General features: G+C 47.4%; 2 protein-coding genes across 5 annotated transcripts; one reads left to right on the forward strand and one right to left on the reverse strand.

The window, feature by feature from the left end:
* The first annotated feature begins 219 nt into the window (after positions 1-219).
* On the forward strand, positions 220-15,280 carry KHK (ketohexokinase). Of its 4 annotated transcripts, none has more exons than XM_060251081.1 (8): positions 220-435; positions 1,258-1,374; positions 3,852-3,986; positions 9,565-9,637; positions 11,616-11,762; positions 12,777-12,865; positions 14,553-14,710; positions 14,906-15,280. In XM_060251081.1, the coding sequence occupies exons 1-8, from the start codon at positions 344-346 to the stop codon at positions 14,989-14,991; spliced, it is 897 nt and encodes a 298-aa protein (XP_060107064.1). In that variant the 5' UTR covers positions 220-343; the 3' UTR covers positions 14,992-15,280. The 4 variants fall into 4 exon arrangements, with proteins under 4 accessions (XP_060107064.1, XP_060107073.1, XP_060107081.1 ...); XM_060251090.1 differs by lacking the exon at positions 3,852-3,986 and adding an exon at positions 3,646-3,780 and having other exon boundaries at positions 233-435; XM_060251098.1 differs by lacking the exon at positions 11,616-11,762 and having other exon boundaries at positions 282-435.
* Positions 15,281-16,961: 1,681 nt separating this feature from the next.
* CGREF1 (cell growth regulator with EF-hand domain 1) lies at positions 16,962-25,405 on the reverse strand. Its single transcript, XM_060251118.1, has 5 exons — positions 25,273-25,405; positions 24,264-24,335; positions 23,429-23,499; positions 19,632-19,756; positions 16,962-18,297 (listed from the first exon to the last, which is right to left on the reverse strand). Exons 1-5 carry the CDS (start codon positions 25,350-25,352, stop codon positions 17,923-17,925), a joined length of 723 nt encoding a protein of 240 aa, XP_060107101.1. The 5' UTR covers positions 25,353-25,405; the 3' UTR covers positions 16,962-17,922.
* Between the last annotated feature and the right edge of the window lie 721 nt (positions 25,406-26,126).

The raw sequence follows: 26,126 nt of genomic DNA on the forward strand, positions 1-26,126 counted from the left end.
CAGGGCCAAAGGAAAGGCTCGCTTGCCTGATTGGCGACGACAGTAATTTCAAGGGCGGGCCAAAGGGGAAAAGTGGGCAGCGCCCTATGTTGCCAATAGGGTGGCGTTGATTTGCATGGTGCAAGAAGGGAACCAACTGACGCTGGGCCAGTGGCTGCGGGGTTGGGCAAGGGGGCTTGGCGCTGGGACAGTGGGCGGCTGCTGCGTGGGGGTGGGAGGGCTCTCAGGACCCCGAAAGCGGCGAGAGCCCGATCGGCGCCTGGGAGGTGGGTTTGCCTCCGCTGTGTGCTCGGCGCTGTACAGCAGGGGCGCTTGGCAGCACCCCAGGCGTCGCCCCGCATCCATGGGGGAGAAGCGGATCTTGTGCGTTGGCCTCGTGTGCTTGGATATCATTAGCGTGGTGGATCGCTACCCGGAAGAGGACACAGACACCAGGTACGTGCTGTGGCTTCTCTGGGGTGGGTGGCGAAAGGCCAGGTACTGGGGTGAAGGACGGAAGTGGGAGGGACCGGTTGCGGTATGGAGAACGGCGTGGGTTATGAAACGTGGGTTTGTGTGTTCCTTAATCTGAACTAAACTCCTCCTCCTCCAGTAGTTCTGCCTTCTCAATGACTAATGTGGAATGGGCTTTTCCTCCTCTCTCCACTAACTCCGTATCCATCAGTTCGCAGAGGGGTGGGTGCAACGCCGGTTTTGGCCCTAGAAGCCAAGAGTGTTCCCAAAGCCCCAAATCTACTGGAGTGCGGCATTGGTCAGTTCAGTTACGGCTGCTAGGCTACTGCCCTAGAGATGACTTGGCATAGACCAAGTTGGGAGCTCTGCCTAGTTCCGGAAGTTTTGCCCAGACTGTTGCAGAGCTGGCAATTCCACCATGGTCTGTACTACTGTGTAGAGTTCCTACAGCAAGTTGCTACAAAGCAGATCCGACTATGTCATTTTTGCATCATTTAAGGTGTCATAGTTATACTTGTGCTTTGCTTCAGTCCTGATTTCGGATTTCTACAATGCAATGCTGGATGTCTCGTCCTATTGATTGTATTGACTTTCCTTTGTAATCCACCATGAACCCTAATAAGAAAGGAGAACTATAATGTAAAAAAATAAATAAATGTCATATTGCTAATACCAATTCAGACAGCTTTCTGGGGCACCTTTGGAAATAATCAAGGCTGTACATTTTATTCTGCAAATTGTTTTGTTTTGTTTTTTGCACACATGAGCGAGTCCCACTGAGGCTGGCCTTTGATGTGTTTCCAGGTGTCAGTCGCAGCGCTGGCAGCGAGGGGGGAATGCCTCCAACACCTGCACGGTCTTGTCTCTCCTGGGGGCACCCTGTGCTTTCATGGGCTCACTGGCTCCGGGCCATGCTGCAAAGTAAGTGTGTGAGGGAAGGGGGGGAGGCTTGCATCATTTCTCCTTTAGGATGGGCAGTCCTAAAATGAGAAATGAGTCGCCTGCTGGACTTAACCAGGTTCTCAGTTTGTGTGTGTACAGGTACAAATGCATTGGGGGAAAGGGTAGACACAGCACTGATTTCTGATCCGTTGCCATAAAGGCGGATTAGCTTGGGTTGGCAGTGCTGCCGCCTTTTGAGTAGCAGCAAACTAGTTGGAGGCAGTAACTGCACTATCAGGGAGAGGACCAAAGGGAAAAAGTCCTGCCCTCCATCTCTCTTGCTGCGAAGCATGTGTAGGTTTCTGACTCTTTTCTAGTACCCTGTGGAATGGCCTCTCTGCACAGCCTCCAAGGTAATATTTAGGAGGAGGAAGAAGAGATTGGATTTATACCCTGCCCTTCACTACCCGAAGGAGTCTCTGAGTGGCTTACAATCTCCTTCCCCTCCCCACAACAGACACCCTGTGAGGTAGGTGGAGCTGAGAGAGCTCTGACAGAAACTGTTCTTGAGAGGAACAGCTCTGCAAGAAGGTGCAGTTGACTCAAGGTCACATCAGCAGGTACATGTGGAAGTGCAGGAAATCAAACCTGGTTCTCCCAGATAAGAGTTCATACACTTAACCACTACACCAAACTGGCTCTCCAGGAGAGTGGTTGTGCAATGAATTTCCTTCTAGAGCTAGTTTGGTGTAGTGGTTAAGTGTGCGAACTCTTATATGGGAGAACCAGGTTTGATTCCCCACTCCTTCACTTGCAGCTGCTGGAATGGCCTTGGGTCAGCCATAGCTCTTACAGTTGTCCTTGAAAGAGCAGCTTCTGGAAGAGCTCTCTCAGCCCCACCTATCTCACAGGGTGTTTGTTGTGAGGGAGGAAGGTAAAGGAGATTGTAAGCTGCTCTGAGATTCAGAGTGAAGGGCGGGATATAAATCCAATATCTTCTTCTGGGGTCATCTCTCCCCTTAAAGGCCATCTTGAACCAAGTGAAAAGATGGGATGTAAATGTTTTAATAACAAAGTTAATAATACATTGAACCCTCCTTGTTCTTAGCCTATCTTGCCCTCGGCTGTCCTGCCATAACTCTGGTTTCCTCTTTGCGGAGATGCTCATGACTCTGGAACGGAAGCTTGCCTCAGTCTGCAGCTGGGTCCGTTGGCAAACATGCCAAGCGTAGCGTGAGGCTCAGATGCAAGTGTCAGCCCCTCTCTCTAGTTCTGGCCATGTTCTGGCCCTTGCTGCTCAGGAGGGAGGAGCAGCTCTGGTGTGTTGCTGGGCTAGTGGCAAATGACAAGCCCTGGGTCTCACCACTTGCAGCTGCCTTGCATGGTTTCCAGATCTTGCTTTGGTTTTGTCAATGCATCCAGGAGCCCATTTTAAATGGCAGGGCTCAGCCTTAGAACATGTAAAAACAGAGCAAGCAAAAATGGATATGAGCATGTCTCTGCACGTATGCACAGTTTATCTGAGCCATGGTCTTTTTAGGATAGTGGGAATGAACTCTGGAACATAGGGCATCATAAAGCCTGTGCCTCTGAACATGGGCAGAATGCCTTTAGTCACCACTAGGTAGATACAGCTTGTTGGTTTATTTACTTAATCTCTAGTCTGCCTTTCGAACATGCTCAAAATCACTCTGCAAAGTCTAGATTAAGGAAAGGCTCTGCCTTCTAGGTGAGAGCATTCAAGCAGGTACTCAGGGCTCCTTTCATTTTTTAGTAACTCACTGCAGTTATTTGGGAGTGAGGTTTTGCTTCATAGGAACATTAAGAAATACCAAAGTATTTAAATTCACAGTTTTTGGCATGCAAAAAACAGACTCCTTCAAAGCAGCACAAACTGCCAAAAGAAAGGCAGCTGTCAAAGGAAGGGCAACATACAGACCCCCATTCACCACCTTCAGAGCTGCCTACCTTCCTTCATTCCCTGCTTAGGGTAGAAGTCATATCTGTTAGCATCTGTCTTGTTTGGGGATGGGATGGAGTGAAGAGTATGACTATTGCCCTTTATTGAAAGGATAATGGACTAGATTGGAGCAGAGAGGCTTGGGTTTCCTGGATAAATTTAAGCCCCCTTCCCATGAGACCACTGTCTCCCTTGAATGTTTGCTGTAGCTCTGAGCACTCTTGTGGGGACTAGTTCCTGTTGGATGCTGGGAGTGGCTGTTCTGTTTGGGAACCAGGGCTCCTGGCTTCTGTTCCATCCCTACAGACAGAGACACCTCTCCAAGACACTCCTGTTCTCTGCACACCCAGCTTTGTCCGTGATGATTTCAAGTGCTACAAGGTGGACCTTGCCCATGTGGCCGAGCACCCGGCATGTGCGTTGCCCATCTCGGTGGTGATCAGCAACATGACATCAGGCACCCGCACCATCCTGCACGCCACTAGGTGCGTAGGCAAAATATTCCTTGTTTTTGGCTCTAACCCTCCTCTTTCTCTCCCCCTTCCCTGGCCCCAAGATTCATCCTGTCTGATTTCCTGCACCGCAACGTGAATGTGGCCCATGTGGTCTGGCAAAGCCAGGGGGACACACCGTGTGCCTGCTGCATCGTCAACAGCTCCAACGGCTCTCGGACAGTCACTCTCTTTGACACGTAAGGCCCAGCCTGGCTGCTGCTTCTAACTCCCCCTGCCAGTGGGTGGCGCCAGAGGGAACCCTGCTATTTGCCTTAAGGACCAGACCTGCTCTAGCAAGCCCCTTTGCTCTTTCAACCAGCTTCTTCCTCACATGGGACCCTAGGGCCATGTTGGTATTAACAGTGATTTCACCGGTTTCATGCTTCCATTCTTTTTCCACAAGGAAGGAGAAATACAGTCCCAAGAATATCAGCCTGTCCCTCCCATCCTTAAAGAAAGCGTCTCTGACGCAAAGGAGAACACAGGTATGCCTGAATTCTGAATATTTTGTATCAGGAAACACCAGGTGATGTGATGCGCATTTCAGGCATATTTGCACTGCACTGTTCGTTCAGCTTTTTAGTGTTTTGCATTTGCTAAAAATTTTGCTGATCTTGAAGGAGCAGCAGGAAAATATGGTAGCCATTGAGAAAACCTTGTTCCGCAATCTTGTTGCCTTCCCCAATTCTACCAACATTGCCTTTGCAGAAGGGTCAAAACTCCAAAAACAGAGGTTCTTGGGAATCAGAACTGTGGGGCCAAAATAGCGTCCTGCTGATTTTGGGATCTTGTGTGGAACTGCCGCATAACTAGATATAAGAAGTTGCCAATACGGAATCAGACTACTTGATCAACAGCAGTGTCTGCTCTGACCAGAAGCTGCTCTCCAGTTTCTCTGGCAGAAAAAAAAGACTTTTCTCAGCACCAGCTGGGTTCCTTTACGTGGAGATGCCAGGGACCTTCTGCATGCCAGACATGTCCTTTCTCCCTGAGCTCTGGTCCTCCCCTTAAACAAAAGCAAAGCTGCCATTGGGCCCAGCATTATCTGATTTGCCTGGCAACCATTCTCTAGGGCATTTCCCAAGAGGCCTTGTAACTGGAAATATGAGGGATTGAACCAAGGATCTTCTGCATGCAAAGCACGTTCTCAGTCACTGGCTAGCACGGGTCTTTTAAAGGAGAGGGGGTTAGAACCCATTCCTCACATAGCAATTCCAACTACAGCCCCAGGAGCAAACTAATGCAGCGGGGCTTGGGCTTCTTATATGTTCCTTGTCTAAGGAAACTGAAGCCAGTGGAGAGATGAAATACAGGCTCCTGATTCATAGGGTTGCCAGTCCCTTCACCCCGGTAGCACTCTTGTAATGTTAAGAATGGGGCAACAGGCCAAAATATAGTAAGTGAAGCATGGGTCAGAAGACCTGCCAGAATTTCTGTGCCTTATTTCTGCACATCTGCTGCGCTCTGGGGCCAGCCGCAAAAGAAGGCTGAGCTCCTGCCCCTCTTAATAGTTGTTGAAAGAGAATTTTGGGAGGAACAGCTCTTCTTAACTCTGACAACAAAGCTGTATCTCCAAAAGAAACAATTGTATGTATCTCATTTTCAGAAGGCCAAAGCCCTTTTTAAAAACTTTCCTTACAATACCCCTGCAAGGTAGGGCTCTGTTGTCATTGTGTATTGCTGAGGAGATGAAAACAAATGACTTGCCTAAGGCAAGTGAGTTTGTGGCAGAGGAAATATTTAAACCATTCTCTTAGCCACTTTGCTGCATGTTTCAGTTATAACTATAAATTTTAGTTGCTGTAAATGCTTCTTGGAAGCTGGAAACTGGATCCCTGGGTTCTCTGGAAAAGGAGTAGAATCTCACAAGAAAAAGAAACATGGAGCCAGAGTTTCTGGACTTTTGCCCTGACCTGGTAGGAGCTCCATTGTATTCCCACTTTTCTATCTTGTTCTACCTTTATGCAAAATATGACGAATAGTGTGGAATAAAGAGCACAGTAGGGTGTGGTTTTATTCTCTCTCCCTTCCTTCCTCTTATCAGCAATGACTAATATTAATTATCCATTTAGTACACTTAATGTACAAAGTGCTTTTTGATTGCTATCTTGTTGGTCATTGTGCTGTTTTAAGGTCGCCCCTTTTGACTAACACAAATCCAGCAGGTAAAGCTTGGCATGCAGAAAATCTTGGCTGAATTTCTTCTTATTGTGCAGCTATTAAAAGACGGTTGGCAACCTGACATGCTGGTTTTCACTCACGTTTTACAGCTTGGGAGAACTGAGTGATTCAGCATCCAAAACATGCAAGTTCAGATCCCGTTCTTCATCTTCTGGTGCATAGCTGTGGCTGTGCTGGAAGGTACAAGCCAAAAGATGTGGAGTTCTGTAGATTCTAGCTTAGTCTGCTAGGGCTCCAAGACGGTGCTCCCAATCAGGATTTGTGTAGGGGCTTGCTTGAGCAGGTCAAAAGAGTCCCCGCTACCTTGATTCCCAGAATGGCACCACCCAATGGGAGGGAAAATACCATTTGTGCACCATCAAGAAAGATCTGACTCACTTAATTCTTGGCAGATTCACCTACTAATTCTACACAATGCAGCCAATCATCTTCATCAATGCTAATTCCTGATCATCCTTTTTGGTAATTGCGCACCATCATTTCTCTCCTTGTGATGTTCCTTCTCCCTCACTGAGTCTTTCTGACTCAGGACTGAGAGTTGCAGGTGCGAGAGCTTCTGGACCAGAGCAGGGGGCACACCTGGAATCTGGACAGTGGAAGGTGAGAGGCTGTGGGCTTGCAAATAGACTCACTGGGCCCAGTGATCCAAGACAGAAGGGAAGGCCACCACTGTGCAGTAGAAAAGTGCTTCTGTGACTCTGTGTGCCAGCACCCCGCCATGTGCTGAGACAATGTCCCCCTTCTTTGATACTCTTCCAGAAGGCTTTCTATGGTCCCCTTTCCCCCCCTGTCCCTGTACCTTAGGCAGCATGGCTAGCACATGTTCAGCCTCAGTGCTTAAATATGGGGTTGTGATCAAGTGAACTCCTCCTGAGGGGGTTCCTTAATCTTTATAGGGGATGGGCACCAAACTCCCTTTTTGCTGCCAGTGGAGCGGCAAGCCCTGGTTAATGATTCCTAGGGGCCCGCACAGATCCGGGAATGTCTTCTGGGTGGCCTTTGTCCCAGGTGCAGGTTTTGAGGGTTAATAATTGAAATGGGGTAGAGTCCACTTCCCCATCATGGGGGCTGAGAGTCAGTTAACCCTTGGCCTACCAAGCACCCCAGATTACAGCCCTTGACACCTCTCTGAGGCATGATATTGTTCCCAGTAATAGCGGCCCATGAATTAAAAAGATGATGGCTCTTCTACGCATGGGTGAAATTTCTTTTCTATTGGAACGGAATAACCACATTTAGACGTAGGGATGCCAGCCTCCATGTTGAAACTGGGGATCCCCTGGAATTTCAGCTCATCTCCAGACTACAGAAATCGGCTTCCCTGGAGAAAATGGATGGATTGGAGGCTGAACTCTATGGCATTGTATCCTACTGAGGTCCCTGTCCTCCCCAGGCTCCATCCCCAAATCTCCAGGAGTTTTCCAACCTGGATCTGGCAGCATTTGCCTCCTCCCCCATCCCCTGCTGGTGGCCAGAGTGGACCCAGCAACCCTAATTAAGCCCTATGTATCTGGGTTTTGGACAAGTTTGCCCAGTCAACATAAACCTTAAAGGAAATAGAGCCTCTCTTGTATGCCAATGAATGCAGCAGGCTCAAGTTCAGATATTTCCTTGCAGTCACCTCCAAAAAAGCTAGTGGGCAACCAGTTTCCATGACAGCTAAAAAAGGCAAGGTCAAGCAAGTGGTGATGCCAGTACGGTCTCTCTAAAACCATAAAATGGGAAGTATCCACTAACTTGGGGAAGGCAATGACAAACCACCCCGTAAAAAGTCTGCCGTGAAAACGTGAAAGCAACGTCACCCCAGAGTCGGAAACGACTGGTACTTAAATTACTTTGATGCCAGAGGGTAGCCCACTTTATTAGACATCCCAGCATGCAATGCATCATACCAGACACCCCTGAATGGGCATTAACCAATATCAAAGGGCATCACCACTTGCTTGACCTGCACACAGTTCCAGTAAGACTTTTTACGGGGTGGTTTGCCATTGCCTTCCCCAAGTTAGTGGATACTTCCCATCTTATGGTTTTAGAGAGACCGTACTGGTAAGATACTTAAATTACCTTTACCTTTTTATCCACTAACTGCTTTCTTACTGGAACTGTGTGCAGGCTATACCGGCTTCCTTTCACTCCTAGCTATTCTCTCCCTTGGAGATTGCAGAGTGGAGAGTGAGAGAATTGCTTCATAAAGGAGTAGGTGGCCCTCCAGGTGTGGAGATGCCAAAACATATAGGGCTTCAAAGGGCAAAACCAGCACCTTGAATTGCACCCAGAAACAACTCAGAAGCCTGTGTAGATGAGCCAAGACTGGAGCGATATGGTTCCTATGACCCACTCCAGTCCGCATCCTAGCTACAGCATTCTGCATCAGTTGAAGTTTCTAAACACTTCTTTAGGCAGCCCCATGCAGAACTCATTGCAGTAGTCTAATCTAGATCGGGACTGCCTCCTCTGGTATGTACTTCGAACAGCTTTATGCTCTGCAGGGAACAATTTACTGGTAATCCCCAGCTCAAAAGACATCTGGCTGTCCTCTACCTGGTGGAACTCTCCGAATAACGTGCATGCCCTGTGGGACCTAATACAGTTCTGCAGGGCTTGCAAGGCAGAGAAGTTCCACTAGGCTTTTGGATGAGGACAGCAACAGGGACCATCCTGCCTGTCACTCCCTCCCTCTCCATCCTGTTTCCTCTCTACCTCTCCTGCAAGACAGTGACACAAATTGGAACTTTGAAGTTTCAAGCACCATCTGAGAATATTTATATCTATTTTATTTAACTCTTGGTATTGTTTTTATTAATGTACAAATGCCTTTACTGTTTGTTTGCTGCCCTGAGCTCTGTGTACTCAGAGAAGGGTGGTCTATAAATTTAAATTATAAATAGAAATAATCAGGGCATGCACCTCAGTGGCCAGATCTTTTCTGCCCAGGAAAGACCCAGTTAACCAGTCAAAGCCGATAAATGTAACTCCTGGTCACAACTGCCATGTATTTATCCAGTGCTAGACCTGGTTTCTAGAGCCCTCCAGTGTTCTGTTCAGATTTTAGGGCATGGATTTAAGAGGCTAGGCATGTTGAACACATTGTCAGGACATTTTCAAGATGCCAGGAGCAAACTCTTCAGGGCTTCATCAATCAAAGCCAACACTTGGAATTGCTCTCTGCATACTGCTAGGAAGGGAAGCCGCCGTAGTGTTTTCAGAGTCAGCCCCAGATGCAACACGTGAATAGAACCTCCATATTCAGAAGGAGTCTGAGGATGGCGAGCTTCTTAATGCCTTGGCTGTGAGCTGCCCAGAAGCACTGGATGGGTGCCATGGAAACACAATTCTAGACTGTCCGAACTCGTTGTGTTCGGTTGGCTTCCAGGCAAGGAAGGCAGAGTTGAATGGAGTAAGGTTAAAGGGTTTTTCCTCTGTCAGTTATTTTTCATTTTAATCGTGGCAGCCTGCATTCCTGCTCTTTGAGAGCAGGCTGTTGATTTAAATAAATAATCCGGAGAGGGCTCCCCCCCTCCACCATAGCCTGCGTCATCTGCTGTCTCATGGATTTTGTCCCCTCTACATCTCTCCCACCCCTTTCTGCAGCAACCTGCCAGATGTGACAGATGCTGATTTTGAACAGGTTAACCTGTCTCAGTACAAGTGGATTCACTGGGAGGTGAGTGAGACGACAGTCCCTAAGCTCAGTGAGGAGGATTGCCAGCTCTGGGTTGGGAAGTAACTGGATATTTTGGGGGTAGAACCCATGGGGGGCAGGGTTTGGAGAGGGGAGGGATGTCAGTGGGATAGAATGCCATAGAGTCTACCTTCCAAAGCAGCCATTTTCTCTGGGTAAACTGATCTCTGTCAGCTGGACATCAGTTGTGATAGCAGATCTGCAGCCACCACCTGGAGTTGGCAACCCCAATTGATGAGTCCACGGCTTTTTTTGTAACAGGACATCCTTTGCATATTAGGCCACACATCCCAATGTAGCCAATCCTCCAAGAGCTTACAGGGTTCTTAATATGGGGCCTACTGTAAGTTCCAGGATTGGTTACACCAGGGAGGTATGGCCTAATATGCAAAGGAGTTCCTGCTACAAGAAAAGCCCTGGGTGAGTCAGAGGTATACCTACTGAGTTGAATGGAGCTTGCTCCGTAGTAAGACTGCAGCCTGGGATACTGACCTTCCCTGTCTCTGGCTGCCTGTGGAATATGGGATGGCAAAGTCCTTTGAGGTTAGGGCACCCTTCAGCTCACCTGTGGGTGGTCCTTTTAAGTGGTGAATTGCCTGCTGTTGTTCAAGCCATCAAGTTCTGCTCCCATCTGTAGATATCCTCCTTGCTTCTCCAGCTGGTTTGCCAGCCCTCTTGTCTCCTGTCCCCATGGCTGTTCCCTGCCTCTCCCTGTGGCTGGTGTTCCTTCTCTCTTTCTGACCTTGTGCCTGGGCTGGTTAAAAATCTCAGCTCAACCAAGGAGGCTGCAGACACGAAAAGGAACAGCCATGGCTCAGCCAGAGAGCTCTTTCTTTCGTTCCTTCTTCCCAACCAAAATGTGCATGCTGCCGTTCTGCCCCCAGGTGGCTAACCGTTAAAACATTATAAACACGTACCATAAAAGAATTGTCAAACCAAGCAATTAACAACAAAACTTAAACACACATTAAAAAGAAAACAGTAATTAAAGCATACAGCAGGGAGGAGGGGTCGTTGTGGGAATGCCAGATGAAGCAAAAAAGTCTTCACTCACTGATGGAAAACAGTGACAGAAGAGGACAGATGACATTCCCCTGGGAGAAACCTTTTGTGTGTCATGGCTTACTACATTTTATTAGTCTTCAAGGCGCTTCTGGACTCCTGCTGTTCTCTACTGCTACAAACAGACTAACCTGGCTTCCCGTCTTGGTCTATCTCGAGGGAGTTTTTATTGTATTTGTTTATTGCAACATTTGTTAGCCACTTTTCTGTCTTGTGGAACTCAAGGCAGCTTACAATGTAAATAAAACAATTATTAAAAGCACCTTAAAAATTCACAAGTTCTATAGTTTTGGTGCCATGACCAAAAAGGCCCTCTCTCAGGTTGTGACATGCCTAATTTTTTTTGGGGAGTGGGGAATTGACCCAAAGCAAGGCTTTGGAACATCACTGCAGCAGTTGGGTAGGTTCATATGAGTATTGTGTGGTCCTTCCTTTACGCCGGAAGGTTTTGATTTTGGTCCCTTGGAAAGACCCCTGCCTAAGCCGCTGCTGGTGAGAGAGCATCATCCCAGGCCTAAGAGGTCAATGGTCAGACACTATAGGCAACTTCGTATAAGTGGGTGTTGTCTCCAGCTTGGTTGCAGGGCTGCTTCTCCAGGATGGGCTGGCTGGGCATTTGCCAAAGCTCCAAGACTACAGCAAAGCCATGCCTTGCATGGGACAACTGAAAAGACAGTTCTAGAAATTTGGGGGTGATAATACTAGCCTGCATTACAGGACTGTTATATTATCCCGAGATCATGCATGTGAAGCCTTATGGAAATGTCAAGTGTCACCCATGGGCTGAGAAATGGGAAGGGGCAGGGCCCATTCCTGCAATTCTCAAAAGCTGTTCAAAGAAATGGGTTGAGCAGAGAATCTGAGCAGCCTGCCCCACTAAGAGCATCTCTTTCCCCAGGGCAGGAACGCCTCTGAACAGGTGAAGATGATACGACGGGTAGAGGAGTATAGCCGAACCTGCTCCGAGTCTCAGCGAGTGGGCACATCTGTGGAAGTGGAGAAGCCACGACAAGATTTATACCAGCTGTTTGGCTATGGAGATGTGGTAGGGAACTCCAAGGCGGGAGCTGTTAATAATCTAAGGGGGCACCTTGGCTGAATTTAGGAAGGATGCGGCTAGTTCTGGAACAAACCAAAGACGGGCATCCCAACCTGGATTAGGGCACACCAGACAGCTGTTGCCCCACTAGTAGTTATACTGCAAGGCCACCTGGGGAGTCCCACATTCTTGTCAATGTTTTTGATCAGCAGCAGCTATAGAGACCTGCAATTGTAGCATAAGATGAAATTCCCTTTGGAAGAATCCATAATGCTCAAGTCAAAATACATTTCAGTGATCTATGTGGCCTTCTCCTGTTGACTGAGGTATCCAGTTATTCAGCTACAAGACTGGGCAGCCAGCATGTTCAGATATCTGCTAGCTAATTCTAAGTAGAGAACCACGGGAGGGGTTGTGGCTCAGTGGTAGAGTAGGCAGAAGTTCAGTCCCCAGCATCTCCATTTAAAAAGGACAAGGTGATGTGGAAGACCTCCAGATGAGAAGATTCCCCACCAGAAAGATTAGGCAATACTGACCTTGATGACGGAGCAGTAGCGCAACACAGTAAAAAACAGCTTCCTGTGTGTCCAACATTCCTTTCATGGCCTGCTTACGGAGCCCCTGTACCGTAAATCCTCTGGCAGACAGTCAGCTGAGCAGGGCTGGGCAAAGTTTAAGAGCCAGTTTGGTGTGAACTCTTATTTGGGAGGTTAAGTGTATGAACTCTTATTTGGGAGGACCGAGTTTGATTCCCCACTCCTCTACATGCACCTGCTGATGTGACTTTGAGTCAGTCACAAGTTCTCACAGAGCTGTTCCTCTCAAGAGCCGTTTCGGTCAGAGTTCTCTCAGCTCCACCTTCCTCACAGGCTGTCTGTTGTGGGGAGGGGAAGGGAAAGCAGATTGTAAGCCACTCTGAGACACCTTTGGGTAGTGAAGAGCAGGGTATAAATCCAGTCTCCTCTTCTCTTTAAAGTGCCTTGAAATGATGGTGATTTTGCCACTGTTCTCTTCCTCCAGGTGTTTGTCAGCAAGGATGTGGCTAAAGATTTTGGTTTCTATTCTGCCTCTGAAGCTGTGAAGGGGCTGTACAGGCGTGTGAAACCAGGGTAGGTGGAGGCCACGAAGTCAGGTGGGGTAGTTACACTGGAATTGCTTCATATAGTCCCTTATCCAGTGCTTGAGGGAGAGGGGAATGTATGAAATGGAACCGTGAGATGGAATCAAACTGCAGAAGGACCTCACAGGGCCCATATCAATGGCAGGAGAAAGTCCCTGACTTAACCTTAACCTGATTTAACTTAACCTGTTGACAGTTGCCATTAAGAGCGCCAGTGTGTAGTTGTTAAGAGCGGCAGACTCCAATCTGGAGAACCGGGTTTGGTTCCCTCCATATGAAGTTTGCTGGGTGACCTTGGGCCAGTCACAGTTCTCTCTCAAAACTCTTTCAGCCTCACCTACCTCACAAGGTGTCTGTTGCGAGGAGAGGAAGGGTATGTGATTGTAAGCTGCTTTGAATCGTAGAGTTGGAAGGGACCTCTAGGGTCATCTAGTCCAACCCCCTGCACAATGCAGGAAACTCACAAACACCTCTCCTCTAAATTCACAGGATCTTCATTGCTGTCAGATGGCCATCTAGCCTCTGTTTAAAAACCTCCAAGGAAGGAGAGCCCACCACCTCACGAGGAACCCTGTTCCACTGAGGAATCGCTCTGTCAGGAAGTTCTTCCTAATGTTGAGTCGGAAACTCTTTTGATTTAATTTCAACCCGCTGGTTCTGGTCCTACCTTCCGGGGCCACAGAAAACAATTCCACACCATCCTCTATATGACAGCCCTTCAAGTGCTTGAAGATGGCGATCATATCACCTCTCAGCTGTCTCCTCTCCAGGATAAACATCCCCAGCTCCTTCAGCCTTTCCTCATAGGACTTGGTCTCCAGACCCCTCACCATCTTCGTTGCCCTCCTCTGGACTCGTTCCAGCTTGTCTATATCCTTAAAATGTGGTGCCCAAAACTGAACATGATATTGCAGGTGAGGTCTTACCAGAGCAGAGTAAAGCGATACCATCACATCACGTGATCTGGACACTATACTTCCGTTGATACAGCCCAAAATTGCATTTGCCTTTTTAGCCACCACATCACCTCTGCTCTAGTCCCCAGTAGGCCCTGACTTGAATAGCCCAGCCTATTTCATAAGCTAAGCAGGGTCCACCATAGTTACTATTGCATTTGCCTTTTTAGCCATTGCATTTATCTTTTGAGACTCCTTAAGGTAGAGAAAAGCGGGGTATGAAAACCTGCTCTTCTCAATGCTCTTCATTGACCCTGCCAGAGAATGAAACTCATTGGCCCTCTGTGGGAATTCCCTGCACCTCTAATTTCTCTAACTGGTTTGGAAATATTTCTTGATCCCAACCTCAATCTGCTTCCTTGGCTACAGCTTGAGCTGGTGGCTTCTCATCTGTCTGGAGGTGAGCATGAGGGGCATGTGTATTCACACTGCAAAGTGCTTCCCCCACACAGACTGCCACTGAAATACTTTAAACTGCTTTCTTTAGTTCCACCCTACCAAGCTAACTCAGAGCTCACCATGTTATGACTCCCATCTGCATTCATACTGGGGTGGGAACAGCAATGGGGTTATCCATCCTACCTGAATGGCCAGGCACCTGGCTTTTGCTGTGCCCTTTTTGGTCACCTTGATTGTGTAGGATGCAGTGTTTGTAAGCAGAGGGTGTGTTGAGACAGGTGTCCTCACCCCACAAACTCTCTGCTTCTCCCCCCTCCCCAGGGCCACCTTGATCTGTGCTTGGGCTGAGAATGGGGCTGATGCGATGGGACCAGATGGGCAACTGGTGCACTCAGATGCCTTCCCCCCCGACAACGTCGTGGACACGCTGGGAGCCGGGGACACCTTCAACGCTTCTGTCATCCTTGCTCTAAGCAGGGGTGAGTACAGCAATCCTTCTCCTCCCTTCCTACACTTCTGTCTTGTCCAATCCTACCTGCCTTGTCAAATAGCAGCACTAGGACACAGGGCAGATGCATTAGATGTTCCCTTCTGTCCATTTACCCTTCAAGTTTTAATAGGCTGGTTGTGCCTCTGTACTGTGGAGAGAGTTGATGTTCTGCTTTCTGTGGCAGGGAGACCACTTCAGGAGGCCATCACCTATGGGTGCCAGGTGGCTGGCCGGAAGTGTGGGGTGCATGGCTATGATGGGATCGTGTGAGCTGCATTCCAGAACGCATTCCGGAAGCCACATCTGCTGGGTCTGGGACCCTTCTCCAAGCCAAGGACCAAAATCTTCTGCTGCTGCACTGCATACACACCATGGATGCTGGTGCTGCTTTTATGCAACTCACAGGTGGTGGGAGAGGGAAAGGCCAAGCCTGACTTGCCATCCTGCACGTACCGTGCTGTCTGCTCTGGCTGGCCCTGGTGCTTTTGTCCCCAGTGGGGACTCTTGTGTTGCTACTTCTTGAGTAAAGATCAATAAAAGCGCTCAGATTTACAGATCACGGCTGCCTCTCTGTGCAAGTCCCATATAAAAGGTTTGCAGAGGAAGCCTGTCTGTCTCTTGGATGGTCAGGAGGAGCAGCACAAAGTATATATCGGAGTATTGTTGGAACTCTCTGTCTGGGGCAGTGAGGCTCTGTATTCTTGGTGCTGGGGAGGGGCAACAATGGGAGGGCTTCTAGTGTCCTGGCCCTACTAGTGGGCCTCCTGATGGCATCTGTTTGGTTGGGTTTTTTGGCCACTGTGTGACAGTGTTGGACTGGATGGCCATTGGCCTGATCCAGCATAGCTTCTTTTATGCTCCTAAGACCCTAGGATGGGGGTAAGGAGCAGGAATCCGGATACTGCTGAGGCATTCTGCATCCTTCAAAATGACCAGTGGAAGAAGGGATAATTTGAAGCCAAGGGGGAATCAGGCTATGTAATTTAGCATTTAGCACTCTTTCTATGCACTCTGCCCTGCCCCCTCATGCACTATGCCTCATGAAGGGCTACAGGCATTGGGAGGGAGGACAGGAATCCTGGCCTTATGATTAACAAGCAGGGCTTTTTTAGTAGCAGGAACTCCTTTGTATATTAGGCCACACACCCCTGATGTAGCCAATCTTTTAAGAGCTTACAGGGTTCTTAGTACAGGGCCTACTGTAAGCTCCAGGAGGATTGGCTACATCAGGGGTGTGTGGCCTAATATGCAAAGAAGTTCCTGCTACAAAAAAAGCCCTGTAAAATATTTTAGAGCGCTATATAAACTTGTATGGATACTGTGGCCCACCAAAAAGGCCATGACCTGGATAGCCCAGGCTAGCCCAATCTCATCAGATCTCAAAAACGAAGCAGGCCATGGCTAGTATTTGGAGGACTGACTCCAAGAAATACCAGGGTTGTGACACAGAGCCAGGTAATGGCAAACCACCTCTGAAATGTCTCTTGCCTTAAACCGCCCCCCCCCCAAGTTTAGCTTACCACCTAGTGGTGCATAATGCTAAAACAGCCAGAACTTCTGGCTGCCAGACCATATCAGGATCTCCTGGCTATATTATACACAATGCCATAACATAATCATTGTTATTACCACCCAGAAGACAACTAAGTGGATTCTAGATCAAATCCAGCCTGAATTCTCCCTAGAAGCTAAGCTGACTAAACTGGTCTCATTATGAGAAGACACTGCAAAAGACAATGCTAGGGAAAGGTGAAGGCAACAGGAAGAGAGGAAGACCCAAGATGAGATGGACTGACCCACTTAAAGCCCTTAGTTAAGGAGAGGATGTTTTGGAGGTCATTAATTCATAGGCTCGCTGTAAGTTGGAAAAACTTACCAACACTTAACACATGCACATGAATTCACAGAGAATAGGTGGCTGTTAACCCTAAGGCTACATCCATAAGATCTACAGATGGTGGGGGCTCACTGTGGGTCATATGTTGCCACTAGGGCCATATGTTGGTGGTGTGTGGTTATGGTTACAGTGAGTAGTAGAATTAGTGCCAAGCTGCATGCTTGGTTGATCTGATCCAGCATGGCAAGTCTTGAAATCCTGAGCACTGGTGGTTCTTTTCTGCTTAATGCTAGCCGAGATTTACTGTGGACAGGGCCTGGCATCAAACATAACCCAGGCTGCCCTTGTGTTTTGGGTGGCTCCCTTCAAGATGTTTGTTTCCTCTTTTTGTGACACAAAGACATCAAGTTCAAAGACACTTTATTGGCAGGGCAAAACACAGAGAGTGTATCAAAGTACAGGAGATTGAGAGGGCCAATGCCATCAGTAACCTTCCTTTTATGAAACCTACAAGGAAGGAAAGGTAGACAGCAGCTGCCCACTTAGGAGAGTTGCTGCGGCTCAGTGGTAGAGCATCTGCTTTGCGTGATTAAAGAGCCCAGGTTCAATTCCAGGCATCTCTAGTTTAAAGGATTACTTGGTAGGTGATGTGAAAGGCTTCCATGTGAGACCCTGGAGAATTGCTGCCAGTCAGAGTGGACAATGCTGGCCTTGATCAACCAAGGAGTGACTTGATAGAAGGCAGCTTCATGTGTTGGGAGGAGCCAAGACAGACACTAACCAGTTCCCTAGCATGCAGGCATTGTGCTTCTGTGTTTCACATCCTGAGAGTCTTGAGGCTGGGAGTAGGAAATGGTTCTTTGCCTATTTGGTGGGGGGAGTGGCACTTGGAGGTGGAGAACACCACTGGCATTGCAGCCTCCAGACCTACTTGCATGGTACACAGAGAGCTGGGTAAAGCCTTCTCTGCAAAGAGATGTTCTGTGAAGGACACCAAGGATACCAGGTCCTGGACACCTGATCCAGGCTAAGCCAATCAATATCCATACAGGGGACAGTACATTTGGGATTCTCAGTTGCATGTTGATGGGGATGGCACTTGGAGCAGGCAAGATAAGCAAGGATTTGTGCACAGAGCCTGAGAGCTGCACACATGACTGAAAGGGTGAGAAATCTGGGTGGTTCCAGGGACATGGGCACAACAGGAAATGACAGCAGCAAGCTCGAATTGGCTGGAAGGGAGTGGAATGGAGAACCACCTACCTGCAGCCTCTTCTAGGGAATTGCCCTGGAATAGTTCTGCTCCTCTGTCCACAGGGCCAAGCCACCCACCAGACTTCTTCCTCTCCTGAGCAGGGTATGCATCAGTTTCCAGGAACAGGAGGCATCTCAGCCCCTTGTCCCTGAGTGTCCAGCGATGCTTCCTGGCCAGGATCCCCTTTATGCATTGGTGTTCCAGGGCTCAGTGAAGGGGCCTCCATCACTCCCTGCTCCTGAAAAGTCTCTGGGGCAGCCGGGGGTTCTGATGTACCGTGCTGGACTGGGAGGTCTGAGAGCCCAACACTTTGTCCGTCTGGCTCTGGAGGGGCCCATAACACTGCCCCATCTTCTCCACTGGGGGCAGCAAGCAGTACTGGGGCCTGATCCTGCCAGGGGCCCAGAAACAGCTCGGAGGGATCCAGCAACCCATCCTGGTTCAAGTCCTGTGTCTCCAGGATGCTGTCCACCATCAGCACCAGCTGCAGAAGTGGAAGAAGAGATGAAGTCAACACTTTCATTAGTAACAAAAAAACACCCATGGTCACTGTTTCCCCCACTCCGCGGAGCTTTAATCCTTTATTTGATTGCTTTAGTCTTATTAAAATAATAGAATTAAACTATGCCTAACAGATACCTTGGGTGCCTTCTAAGTATACCCAACTCTGCCCTTTTAAGAAGAAAACTGTGGCAACCAGCCTTTGAGGCTAAAGGGAGGCAAGAGAGAATACTTGTTCTGGTGGCCTAGGGTTGCCAGCTTCCTAGTGGGGTCTAGAGATTTTCTGATTCCTCTGGTGAAAAATTACAGCTTTGGAAAGTGGACTCTATGACGTACCTCTCTGAGGGAGATCTTAGTGGAGCCCAAGATCCTTACACTTCTTGACTGAGGGCTGATTCATATATGCCCCAAGAATGAGAAGAAAAAGCCCTGAGTCAGTAGAGGCGACTGTTCCACTTGAGACTGCAGATGGATTTGAATGTGTCTTCAGATGGAAGGAAAACCATGAGAATTAGTCCAGCAGGGAGAAAGGCTCAGCCCTCTTGCCATTTGCTTGCAGTGCTGGTTTTCTGCTTGCCAGTTTTTAAAACAAAGGGAAACATGCTAAATTGTAATCTTCTACCTGCAGTCTGAAGTGGTGCAGTCCACATTGCATGTCTGCTCCAGGGCACATTGTAGCTATCCTGAAACTCAAGGGAGTTTCACGAGAAAAATGAAACAGCAGGAACAGGAGATGAAAGATTTTAAGCAATTAGAGCTTTGTTAGGGGACTGTCACAAAAATATGTAGTTAGTAAAACTATGCTGAAGTCACATGAAATCAGAAAAAAATAATAAACACTGTGTTCTTGAATTATTTTTATGTAGCAAATTTTTATTGCACACAAATGCAGTATAGTATAATGACTTACGTATTTTGTTTTGTGATTGATGAAGACCTACTAGTTTGAAAAAGCTGCTTTGTCATAGCTGCTTCCTTGGTACCTCCTAACATTTTGTGTAACCTTTTAACATTTTGTGATTGACCTGGGACAGCCATTTTGTGATTGGCCTCAATCCCCATGATAGCTGTTTTGCCATTGGTTCCAACTCCATGGCAACCATTTTGTTGTGGTGGCCACTGCCTGTTCTTCCAGACTGCTCACAGGTTCCCCTGCTCGAGAGTCAAGTTATGACAGCCAAGAGTGGCAGCCTCAGGGTAACAAGAAATGAGATCCAGAGGTTACCTCCTAACAAAGGAGGCAACAACCTAGGACAAGATGGCAGAGAGTGTCTTTCTCCTGGCAGAGGTACCAAGGACGAATAAAACAGCACTTACTAAGTCAGACAAGGGTTGCCTTTTGGCTTGTTCTTCCACCAGCTCACTAAGCATCCGCATGAATTCGAGGCCATCCAGTCGGCCACTCTTGTCATAGTCATGAAGAGCAAAGAGAAGTAAGAGAGCTGCAGATAAGGGGAGAAGACTGTGTCAGCCAAAAGGAAAGCAACTGGGAAACCACTGTAGGAGTAATGATGGTGGTGATGGATTTTCATTTATACTCTCCCTTTCTCACTGGGACTCAAAGCAGATTACAAGTAATGATGCTTCCTTCTGTCTTACCACACCTGTTGTACTTGTAATCTGTCTTGAATCCCAATAAGAAAGGTGGACTATTAATGAAAATACGTAAATAACTTGGACTGCCTACAGAGACTACCAAAAAATTACTATAGCCAAACTATAATGGTTTAATGGGACAGAGCTGTCTTTCCTGTGTGGCATGGAGGGGCCTACTGGCTAAAGGAAACAAATCTAGGTCATAGAATCAGACTTAGAATAGGCCATACAGGCCATCTAGTCCAACCCCTGTTCAGTGCAGGATCAGCCTGGAGCATCCCTGAGAAGTGTTTGTCCAGCCACTGCTTAAAGACTGCTAGGTCAGTTTAGTAAGGTGGCTGCCAACATTTAAATGCAGAGATGCCTCTCTTGAGCTGGTATTGGGAAACATGTGTGCACATCTGCCTGTAACTTGTTGATAGTATACATGGAGCTTGCTGGGCCTGGGTCTATGGGTTGCTTCCAGTGAGGTGAAATGAAATTTACTCAGCGTAGTTCCACTTGTGCAAAAGGTAACATAGAGGTTCCTCCAACACAAAGCAGTTCAATATAATTCTCAATATAACTTTAATGAGGGGTCACCCAATGTTCCTTCTAAACTGAGTTAGTGTAAGCTAGCTGACAGTTTTTTAGCCTCCGGTTCACACATTTTTGTCTTAGCTCAGGAAGGATGGCCCCAGAGAAAAATAATGTATGCAGTAGCTTGCAACATTAATGGCAGTAGCTCATGAAGTAGAATTTTTGCTCACAAGACTCCACAGCTTACTGGGGGTACTATGGCTCAGTGGTAAAGCAGCCACTTGGCATACAGAAGGTCCCAAGTTCAATCCTCAGCTTCTCCAGTTAAATGATCTGGCAGTAGGTGATGAGAAAGATATCTGGGACACTGGAGAGCTGCTGCTGGTCTGAGGAGACAGTACTGACCTTGATGGACCAATGGTCTTATCTAGTATAAGGCAGCTTCAACACTTCCCTTCTGTATGTTTCGTCTAAGAACTGCAATAACAATAAACAAACTACAGCTTCAACACCATGTGCGAGGAGCAGTCAAATGTGCAGCAAGGTTTAATTTGCTTTTGAAATTGTATCAGCAGAAACAGCTTTTGTTGTGTATGTCTTGTACTCCCCCAAAAGGTGCAGGGACTGTTGCATAAATGGAAGTTTTCCATGGGATGCAACCCAATGCGTCGTCATGGGATCTGCCTCTATGGGGGGACCTTTGTTAAGTCGCACTGCTTGCCACAACTGGGAAATTTTTGCAAACAGCATTTGTAAAGAGATTTTCCCTCTTCATCAGAGTCAGAAGAACTGTCCTTAGGGTTACCCTCAAAGCACACTAAAGACCACCCTAATGTGGGGGAAGGAGGAGCAAAAGAATGTGTTGCATGCCAGCTGGGAGTAAGGCAGCATCCTCAGCCTCCAGCAGCACAAAGCACTGAAAGCTGCAGCTGGCTAGTTTCTTATTTTAGGTCTCGGTTACGCTATGTAATTTTATGCCTGGCTTCTATTGGTCAAAGCCGACCACAAGGCAGCAGGCTGGAGAGAGTGATGGGCCACATCAAATCAGTTTACTTCTCAAGGCAGAGGAGGAACAGACATCTTGTAATGGGCAATCATTGCCACCAGGCATTAAAACACCAAACATTTCTCATCTGAGTGTCTTTTCCAACTTCAGCTTTATAAGTATGATTTTGCTTTAGAAAAGCAGGTGAGAAGTATGAGGATCTGCCTTAGAACATGTTTCTCTCTCTCTGTAAAAGGCTCTGAACAGACTTAGGGTGGGTAAGAACCACACCTTCAGCCTAGCCAGCTGAATCAAAAAGAGCCAGTGAGGTATAGTGGTTAAGAGTGTAGTATCTGGAAGACCCTGGTTAGATGCCCTGCTTGTGCACTGGAAGCTTGCTGGGTGACCTTGGGCCAGTCACACTCTCTGACCCTAATCTAACTCACAAGTTGCTGTTGGGATAAAATGGAGGAGTGAAGTACGTAAGCTGCCGTGGGTCCCTGCTGGGGAGAAAGGCTGGAGTATAAATGAATAAAATAAAACAAATAAATCTTCAATACAAGAGGCCAACTGAAGATACTGAGACCAATTTTGCATTAGACCTTTAATCCTGGTTTAGCCCTGTCCCCAAACTGACATTCTACACTAGAACAATAGAATCAGAGAAACCAACCCTATGACTATGATTCTATGATTTTAGTGTGAATGTCATCTTGGGGACAGGGCTAAACCAGGATAAAAGGTCTAGTGCGAAAGTGATCTGATTGTCCCTCTCATTGGCTGAAAAAATATTCTAACCTTTCTAATTTGCTTCTTGATATTTAGCATGATATACAGACACAGACTGCCTCCTCAGGCAATATCCAACTTGCCACTTAGGATTCTCTCCCCAGGCCTCCTCCTCCTCCTCCTCTGCAGCTGCAGCTGAGAGGCAGATGACAACCAGTGACAAGGCTTTTTCAGTGGTGGCACCTCATCTTTGAAATACCTTTCCTTGCTGCCCTTTAAGTGCCAAGTCAAAACATTTTTTCTTTTCACTAAGGCTTTTAATGGAGGGTTTCCATATTTTAATGCTTTTTAAATGATCTGCTTCTAGCCTGAGGATTCTTTTGTAAATATCATGTTAGATGGCGCACACACACACACTCATACATATATGCACACTTCATGCCGAGGTTTTACTTTGTGTGACTGATGAAGTGAGCTTTAGGTTGCACTAGTAAATCTGTTCATTTTCAAGGGGCCACAAAACTCTTTGTGTTCAGGCTGGATATTATGTAAAACAAAACACATATACCTCCACACAGTGGAAGAGAATCAAAGATGTTCTCAGGCAATATCAGACTAGCAAACTTTGGTGTGATTGGAGATCTTTTCTGCACCCAGCATGGACTAGCTTAATTAAATCTGCATCCCGCATTTTCCATTAGGTTCAGTAATATCTCCCCCCTCTTTCCCTCCTTTGTGTTTTCATTCTTAATTAACAAGCAGTCCAAAGAAGAGTTCTAGGGAAATCAAAGGCTGGCTCATTGCTTTAGTAGATCCTAATTTAGGGTATGTACTCTAGTGTAGCTTTGGAGTTTTGTTTTTTCCCTTAACAGATCAGCATAGCTAACATTTGCAATTCCTACATACCTCTACACTCTGTTATTATTCTGCTTGTAATTTTAAAATTCCATCAGAAACCACTTCCACTGTTGATCTGGAATTCTTGATTCTGAATGTTGGTGTTTTCTACTTCTTTCACATCTGTCATTCAGTAAAGTTTGTTTAGATATATCCTTCGTATGTCTCTGTTATCTAGAACATAACTGGGACTAGAGAGCTAAGGGATAAATCCCAGATTTGAGAGTTCCTGACTACTGATCCACTCAAAGCAACACCAGACATTGAAGGCAGATCACCCACTGCCTGAACACAGAGCAACCAATTAGATCCCAGACCCTTTAGATATGAGATCAGGAGTTGCCATTTACCACCAGATTCTAGCACCAAACAGGAATGTGATTCTTACCCTGTTCCCTTGTCATGATGTCAGCATCCTTCTCAATCTGACCAACATTCCTCAAATAGTCTTGGAGCATCCTATGACAAATGGAACCACCAGTTGGTCCAGCCAAGGCTGGGACAATACATAATACAGGTAAAGGATGATAGAGACTAGAATGAAAAGGTATCACAGGAAGGGGCCTAGCAATTAGCCTTCAGATCTGGTCAATAGGCCCAGTTGCCAAGAATGCGCTGAGAAAGAACCCTGCGTGGCTGGATAAATTTCAGGAAAAAAGTCATCTCAGGACTCAGATGTGCCTGGAATGGGAACAATGTACTGGAAGCTTTACCCTAAAATCCCATATGCATGCAGGATTCACCCATCACCATACAGCAGTAAGGAAACAGCATTCTGCATGTGTTCAGACTGAAGTGTGCGTGGAGTTAATCCAAGCTCTGGAAACAGGCATTGTGGCCAGCTCCTTGCAGTGTTATACACTGAATCACCACCAAGCACAATTGAGAACTTCTTGTCTGCTCTTGGAGCAGGAAGAGGCTGTCTTTTCCACTTGGAGAGGAATTGGGGCTGAATGGCTCATTTTGGGGATAGGAGAGAGGGAGGTTCTGCACTTCAGGTTCATTTTTAGTTATGCTAGTTAAAGACAGGCATGAATTTATGGGAAACAGAGCAGGATGGGAGGGAACTTTCACCTATCAATCTCCATCTCTTCTCTCTTCCCCTGCATCTCTGGTGTCCCCCTTCCATCCAGTCAAAAGGTGATGCAGAACAAAACTAAGCAACCTGGAAGCAAACCTCGTATTTGTGTGTGTGTGTGTGCATGCATGGGACAAGCACTCACCTCACATTCTCCTTCCCTGGATGCAGAGGGTTAAGGATGGGATGATTCCTAGAATCATTGAGGGTCTCTGGCCTAGAAAGCTCAAAAACAAAGAAGGGGGTGAGATGTGGATTGGCCATTTAACTTACAAGGAAATTTCCCAGTGGACCACTGCCCTAGATGGCCACTGGCAGTCAGGAGCAAGCAGAGCCAACCCCCAGCAATCATGCCAATTACTCAGGGGCCACTCGGCTGCTTATCAACACAGAAAGCCCCGCTCAGCAGCAGTCTAGAGCTGTGAAAGGTCTTGCATTGCCCATTGTCCATTTTAAGATTTACAGCAATTATATTCTGCTCAGGATGTGAACTGTTCTGCTCAGTGGGGGGGGGGGATTAGAGGGAACATTGCTGAGTTTGGTGTAGTGGCTAAATGTGCAGACTCTTATCTGGGAGAACCGGGTTTGATTCCTTACTCCTCCACCTGCAGCTGCTGGAATGGCCTTGGGTAAGCCATAGTTCTTTGAAAGAGCCACAGCTCTCCTTGAAAGGGCAGCTTCTGTGAGAGCCCTCTCAGCCCCACCCACCTCACAGGGTGTCTGTTGTGGGGGGAGAAGGTAAAGGAGATTGTCAGCTGCTCTGAGACTCTGATTCAGAGAGAAGGGCGGGGTATAACTCTATGGTCTTCATCTTCTTCAGACCCTTCATCAGCAATGGCAGTCGGCATCAGATCACCAATTGTCTTCTCCTGCACTGCTTCCAGTTTGGGAGACGATGCAGTGGGGGAACAGATGCACTAAGTGACCCTTGCAGCACTGGCTTCTAGCACAGCTTGACTTGCTCCAGAGTCATTTTCACTTCCCAGTCCACTCCAGGGTGTTTGTGTGCTCTAGTGAGCATTGGAAATGAGGCAACACAGAAACCCCCACCCCACACTGCATTGGGCTTGATAGGACCCCATTACCTTCCGCATCCCTGGATTAAAGGAGCAGTTCAAGGCCCCTTCCCTCCCCCTTGTTTCCCTGTTTGGTACCTCTTACTGCCATCCTTTGGTGCTGCCCAGCTGATTGGCAGAATGAGTAGCAGAGTGGCTAAAAGAATCTCCTCCTTCATTCTGGCACCATTCAGGGGAGTAGCCTGGAAGGAAAAATAAGGATTGGCATTAGTGAGTGCCCTGTTTGGGGTCAGTGGTATAGGAGGGAGACCTCTAGTGGTTGTTCCCTGCAATGAGAGAAATGCTATTATTACTCTAGCTATTATTACTATGCTATTATTACACAGCCCTCACCTGGATAGCCCAGGCTAGCCCAGTCTCTTAGAAACTAAGCAGGGTCAGCCCTGGTGAGTATTTGGACGGGAAACCAGCAATGAAGTCCAGAGTCTCTATGCAGAGGCAGGCAATGGCAAGCCACCTCTAAACGCCTCTTCCCTTCATACTTCAGCTGCAACTTGATGGCAAAAAAAAAAGTTACAGAGGATACATTTCACACGTGTAGTGGCAGCAAAACAAGTCAAGGGCAGATGTTGCTCTGCTCCACAGCTTAGTGGAGTCTTGTGAGCAAAAGCTCTACTTTGTGAGCTACTGGCATTAAAGTTATGAGCAAACCATTTGGCTGCTGCATAAATTGGTTTGCTCTGGGGCCATCCTTCCTGAACTAAGACAAAAAGGCTAAAAAAACATGTGAGCTAGCTTGCACTAACTCAGTTTAGAGGAAACACTTATAAATTGCCTTGGGTCTCCAAGGGGGCAAAGGGAAAGGAAAGATCCCCTGTGCAAGCACCAGTCATTTCCAAATCTGGGGTGATGTTGCTTTCACAATGTTTTCACAACAGACTTTTTACGGGGTGTTTTTCTACTGCCTTCCCCAGTCATCTACACTTTCCCCC

Source organism: Heteronotia binoei, chromosome 1, assembly GCF_032191835.1.
Source record: "Heteronotia binoei isolate CCM8104 ecotype False Entrance Well chromosome 1, APGP_CSIRO_Hbin_v1, whole genome shotgun sequence".
NCBI classification, from domain to species: Eukaryota; Metazoa; Chordata; class Lepidosauria; order Squamata; family Gekkonidae; genus Heteronotia; species Heteronotia binoei.

Excerpts from the sequence above, each read along its gene's own strand:
- CGREF1 (XM_060251118.1), bottom strand. The coding sequence starts at position 25,352 with ATGAAGGAGGAGATTCTTTTAGCCACTCTGCTACTCATTCTGCCAATC. Across the intron at positions 19,757-23,428 it reads CATCATGACAAGGGAACAGG|CTCTCTTACTTCTCTTTGCT; the intron begins GTAAGAATCACA and ends CCTTATCTGCAG. Across the intron at positions 18,298-19,631 it reads GGCAACCCTTGTCTGACTTA|CTGGTGCTGATGGTGGACAG; the intron begins GTAAGTGCTGTT and ends CCACTTCTGCAG.
- KHK (XM_060251081.1), top strand. The coding sequence starts at position 344 with ATGGGGGAGAAGCGGATCTTGTGCGTTGGCCTCGTGTGCTTGGATATC. Across the intron at positions 436-1,257 it reads GAAGAGGACACAGACACCAG|GTGTCAGTCGCAGCGCTGGC; the intron begins GTACGTGCTGTG and ends ATGTGTTTCCAG. Across the intron at positions 12,866-14,552 it reads TACAGGCGTGTGAAACCAGG|GGCCACCTTGATCTGTGCTT; the intron begins GTAGGTGGAGGC and ends CCCCCTCCCCAG.